Source organism: Rosa chinensis, chromosome 5 (assembly GCF_002994745.2).
Source record: "Rosa chinensis cultivar Old Blush chromosome 5, RchiOBHm-V2, whole genome shotgun sequence".
Taxonomy (NCBI): Eukaryota; Viridiplantae; Streptophyta; class Magnoliopsida; order Rosales; family Rosaceae; genus Rosa; species Rosa chinensis.
Genome location: NC_037092.1, coordinates 84,746,352 through 84,752,042, shown reverse-complemented (window position 1 = coordinate 84,752,042; position 5,691 = coordinate 84,746,352). Strand labels below are relative to the sequence as shown.

At 41.6% G+C, this 5,691-nt stretch overlaps 1 protein-coding gene across 1 annotated transcript; it reads left to right on the top strand.

Moving 5' to 3' along the window:
* Positions 1 to 2,376: 2,376 nt before the first annotated feature.
* LOC112202561 (G-type lectin S-receptor-like serine/threonine-protein kinase LECRK3) lies at positions 2,377 to 5,203 on the top strand. The gene has a single exon (XM_024343567.2). It carries the CDS (start codon positions 2,653 to 2,655, stop codon positions 4,987 to 4,989), a length of 2,337 nt encoding a protein of 778 aa, XP_024199335.1. The 5' UTR covers positions 2,377 to 2,652; the 3' UTR covers positions 4,990 to 5,203.
* The last annotated feature ends 488 nt before the right edge of the window (positions 5,204 to 5,691 follow it).

Genomic DNA, 5,691 nt, shown 5'->3' with positions numbered 1-5,691 from the left:
TTCTTAGGTACATTGCAAATTCAGGTCCATTGATTAGACGTTCCATATCAGAAATAGACACCATGAAGAGGATTCTCCCTTGATTGAGGCGCATTGGTACAATGTGCATGGTCCCTAGGACCGGAGGCGTTGGAAAATTATGACCATGGCCAACTTCGGCGACTACCTTCATGAGCATTTCGATCATATGGATCATGATGTCTATGGCAACTTTCTCTAGCCATAGGACGATGCTCTGGATAGCTATCTCGAAGCCTATCAATTTCTCTTCTCACAAGCTCGTTGCCTTGCTTTTCAGCAATTTTCCATAGCTTCAATAAGCTGTTGAAAGCTTGTGATCCGTCTTGCATTTATATGAGTCCGAAATAAATCACAGGAACTCATAGCTTCCGAATAAAATTGTATGACTGTATCAAAGTCAGAGAAGCGAAGATTATTCCATTCTGCTTCTAAATTCGGAGGGATGGAGTCACGAACGTTGACATAACGTTCACGAAACGCTTGCCATAGCTTTATAGCGCTATCCTCATTCATGAACTCAAACCTGAGGTCCCTATCCATGTGACGCATCATTAGGGCAAGTACCCTAGAATTGTCGATCTCAGTTTGAGGGTCTGGAGCAGTTCCTTTATGACAAAGCTCTTGGATTGTATGCAATAAGTCACGGGCAATAAGGTGGAGCTCAACATCCTGAGCCCACATTAGGTATCTTTTGCCTGCATAATCCAATGGAACAAAATCGAGTATGTTCGAGTTTGACATCCTGAAAAAGGGTGAAACAAGAACGAATTAGTTTCAGAGCTAAACTTCCACGAAAACTAATAATAATAAGATTTCCGAGCTATGCTACCAAGAAATCGATTTCCAAGAATATTTGGATTAGACCGAAACATTGATGTTTAATATGGTCAAAAATTGATGCTTGCGAACGCTCTTAGTCCGAAGATTATGAACACTCTTAGTTCATTGATTACGAATGCTCTTAGTTCGTTTAGCGTGAATCCCCACAATTCCGCATATTAAATAATCGAACCCATGTTCTTATTATACAAATCCTGCAGCAAATAAAGGAATTTAAAAGACAAGAAAGCAGGAACTTTAATCACAAAAACTTACTTATTGATTCGGGGTTTGAGTCACGTGCGTGTTGATGCAGGCATGATGGAGCGAAGCTAACGAGGAGATGAAGCGAGGCTTGCAGCGGTGGTAACGCTTCAATCCTAAGCTAGGATTGCAGTGGCTGTTCGATCCTGAGGTAGGATTGTAGTGGCTGTTCGATCCTGAGCTAGGATTGCAGTGACTGTTCGATCCTCAGCTAGGATTGCAGTCGATTTGCAATCCTGGTCATGGCACAGGGCTGGAACGCAGGGCTGCAGTGAGTTACGGGGCAGCAGGGGCTGCAGGCCTGCCGGCGCGTTGCTTGGCGGCCTGGCAGGCGCACAGGCGCGCTGCAGGGCAGCAGCGCGCAGGTGTGAGAGCAGGGGCAGGCTGGCGGGCTGGTGTGCCGGTTGCGGTGGGCTGCAGGGCTTGTGGCAGGATTGGTGAGTAGGGTTTTTATGGTTTTTTTCTTTTTTTCGTTTAGGCCAGGGTTAGGGCTCGTGCTGATAACGTGTTAAAGTAAAATGGAATTGTAGAGAGAATTGTGTGTTCTTTTCATCTCACCATGAGGTTTATATAGGGTTACATCATGTATACAAAAGGCAATACATAATAGCTATACCAATCACTCATACAATCACGAGTCTGTCAATCGCCAATTACAAGTATGTCAATCGCTAATCAATAGTGATCGCATACATCAAGCAATACCTATTGCATGAATAGCCATTATCATTTACAACAAGCATTTCATTATCTCTTGAATTTTCGTCAAGGGTACGTGAAGGGACAATGTGTTTGAAGTTTGAAGGCAGCCAAGAACGTGCCTATAGTGACCTCCCCATAGTGACAACTCCAGGTTCTGCTACTCGTTTTTTGTCAAAGTCTCAAAACAAGCCAAGATTAATGCCTAGAATGGGCCACACGCCTCTAATTCCTGAACTTTCAAGGAAGCAAATGGCCGTGGTCCACACTTCATTAAGAAATATAGCTACTTGGATGCGTGGTACATATGTATTTCCAAGTAGTAATTGCTCAACAACATTTTTTTTCTTGGCTCAACCACATTTGTTGCAGCAAATGCAAATGGCTTTTACTGTACGGCTGATTCTGCTTATTTCCTCATTGTTTCTGCTTATTTCCTCATTGTTTCTGTTTAATCATTAGTTCTTGACTAATAGTGGCAAAGTTCATGCAACAGGCGTGAAATTTGTTCCATTTGTTCCATTAATAAAATGGTAAACTTGACCTTGGCCGGTCAGATTACGCCTTTGAGTCGTTCTCGTCAACTCTGATATTCTAAGAATAAAGTTAACCCTTTCCCCATGGTCATGTCTTAGACTCTTAGTCTACTTGAAATCTTAAATTTAACTATATTGCTTTTGAAGAGCTGATTTAGAGTTTCGTTGAAAATCCTCCCATGCCACCTGTTATACAATATTATAAGGTCAGTTTATTCTCTTCTGTCTATACAGTCTCAGAACCTAGTCTATCTGGACTCCTACTTTTCCACCATTCCTTAACCACATTGGTGGTTGCAAGTTGCAACTGCCAATGGCTTTTACTGTACGTTTGTTTTTGCTTTCTTCATTGCTTCTGCTACCAACTTATGTGCTTGCACAAACTAATGGTAGCATAGCTGTGGGTGCTTCTCTCTCCACAGCAGGTAACTCCTCATGGCTTTCTCCCTCGGGTGATTTTGCCTTTGGGTTTCGGCAACTTGAAAACAATGATCTTTTCTTGCTTTCTATATGGTTTGCCAAGATACCAGACAAAACCATAGTTTGGTATGCAAATGGGGATAAGCCTGCACCTAATGGTTCAGTTGTGAATTTGACTGCTAACAGTGGGCTAGTTCTTACAAGTCCTCAGGGTGAGCAGTTATGGAAATCCAATCAAACCATTGCTGGCGTTGTTGCTCACGGGGTTATGATCGATACAGGTAACTTTGTTCTGGAAAACGAGAAGTCCGCAAAATTATGGGAGACGTTCAAGAATCCTACTGATACCATGTTGCCTGGGCAAATACTGGAAAGAGGAGGGAAGCTTTCTTCTCGAAATTCAGAGACCGACTATACGAGAGGTCACTTCCGGCTAGATTTTCAAAATAATGGAAATCTTGTGCTTCGTGGGCAAAGACCTTTTTATTCAACTGCAACTACCAATGGGAGTGTTCCAGGTAGTGCAGGTCTGCAGTTGGTTTTCAATGACTCAGGTAACTTCTATATTCTGCGAGTGAATGGTGGACATTATAATTTCACAGCGGAGGAACATGCAGCAAAGGACTACTATCTCCGGACAACTCTCTGCTTTGATGGGGTTTTGGCTCAATATTTCCTCCCAAAGACTTCTGTTGGCAATATAAGCTGGGTTCCTCTTTGGTCAGAGCCATCAAATATTTGCCAAAAAATCAATGCTGATTCAGGTCCTAGTGTTTGTGGGTACAACAGTATCTGCACTTACAAAGCAGACAAGATGCCCACCTGTGAATGCCCGACCGGATACTATTTACTTGATCCAAATGATCCATACGGGAGCTGCTATCCAACTTTCAAACAAGGCTGTGAAAATGAGCCTAGTTATGCACAAGATCTGTACGATGTTCAGGTGCTAGAAAATACTGATTGGCTTACCTCCAGTTTTATGCAGTTCAATGATACTACTGCTGACACATGCAGTCAATCTTGCTTGCAAGATTGTTCATGTGCTGTTGCTGTTTACAGCAATCAAACCTGTCAGAAAAAGAAGTTTCCACTCTCATATGGGAGAGAAGACAACAACTTGAATGCAACAACCTTCATCAAATTGATGACCGTTAAGAAGAAGAAGAGCGGAACCACTTTGGTACATGGGGGATCAGTTCTTCTGGGCATCTCTGTCGTTGTTATTTTTATGTCAGGTACTGCAGTATGCCTGGGACTTTTCTTCAGTTTCCGGAAGAAACATGCAAGGTTTCCGCAAAATGATTTGGACACAAATTTGCACTCTTTTAGTCACAAAGAGCTTGAAGAAGCAACAAATGGATTCAACGAAGAATTAGGGAGGGGTTCTTTTGGAGTTGTTTACAAAGGGATAATAAAAATTGGTTCGGGTGTCCAAGTGGCAGTGAAGAAGCTCAACTGTTGGATACAAGATGGTGAGAAGGAATTCAAGACAGAACTGAACATAATTGGTCGGACACATCACAAGAATTTGGTTCACCTGGTTGGATATTGTGATGAGGGACAAGAGCGGTTACTAGTATATGAGTTCTTGAGCAATGGCACATTAGCAAACTTTCTTTTTACTGATACAAAACCCAGTTGGAGGCAAAGGATTGATATTGCTTATGGAGTTGCGAAAGGACTTCTGTACTTACATGAAGAGTGCAGAACCCAGATCATCCATTGTGACATTAAGCCTCAGAACATTCTTCTAGATGATTACTACAATGCTCAGATAGCTGACTTTGGATTGGCAAAGCTTTTAATGATGAATCAGAGCCAGACTCAAACTGCCATAAGAGGAACAAAAGGGTATGTTGCACCTGAGTGGTTCCGGAACATGGCAATCAGTACCAAAGTCGATGTGTATAGCTTTGGTGTGGTGCTGCTAGAGGTCATTTGCTGCAGGAGTAGCGTTGATAGGGAAAATGTTTCCGAAGAGAGAGCCATTTTAACAGATTGGGTCTATGACTGCTACCACGATGGAGTCTTGGATGCGATTGTTGACAACGAAATGGAGGCCTTGCATGAGAAAACAAAGCTGGAACGGTTTGTCATGGTTGCTCTTTGGTGTATTCAAGAAGACCCTTCTCTTCGACCCACTATGAGGAAGGTTGTGCAGATGCTTGAAGGAGTAGTGGATGTACATGTTCCACCATGTCCATCACCTTTCAGCAGAGCAGGCTGAAACCGACTTTATTTAGCATTGTGATCACTTCAAGAAGTAACTTTGTAGCTTTCCATTTTTGTTAGTGTCTATGGATAATTGAATATGTATTAGTAATAACTAATAAGTCTGTTAGACGCGCATAATCTTGTTAGAAGCTGTAAGTTTTTTTTTTTTTTGAAAGAAGAAGCTGTAAGTTATGAACTTATGATCTCGTTGGGAATGATCAAAGTCTTTTCGGAACTTAAGTTCCATTATTAGTTGAAACTCTTAGTAATGAACCGTGGGGCTAAATTAATGAACCACATAATATCCCAATGAACCTTGATAGCATATTGGGCTAGCTACACTAGCTTTGGTTCTTCATCCAATCATCCTCTAGTAATCCTCGAGCCTGAGTAGGGTTAATACAAGCCACATGTATGATAACCGTTATGAACATCAGCAATACATTCTTATATCTAATATGATCCATTGTATTCATCGAAGTACATTAAAGTCATCGAAAGTACATTAAAATCAGAGATCACCAAGACTTATTTTACAGCTTCTTGTTTCTACCATTTTTAATAGCTTCGTGTTACTAATGAAAAGTTGATGCTGCAGCGGCAGTTATTGTGTTCAAATTCTAAAGGGCTGTCTCTTATTTGTGTTAATCTGCAAAATGATACAATACGGCAAAAATGGCAGGCTGTTTTGTTACTTGATTATTTCACATGACTA

Bases quoted from the DNA above. Each gene is read 5' to 3' on its own strand.
- LOC112202561 (XM_024343567.2), top strand. From the start codon at position 2,653: ATGGCTTTTACTGTACGTTTGTTTTTGCTTTCTTCATTGCTTCTGCTA.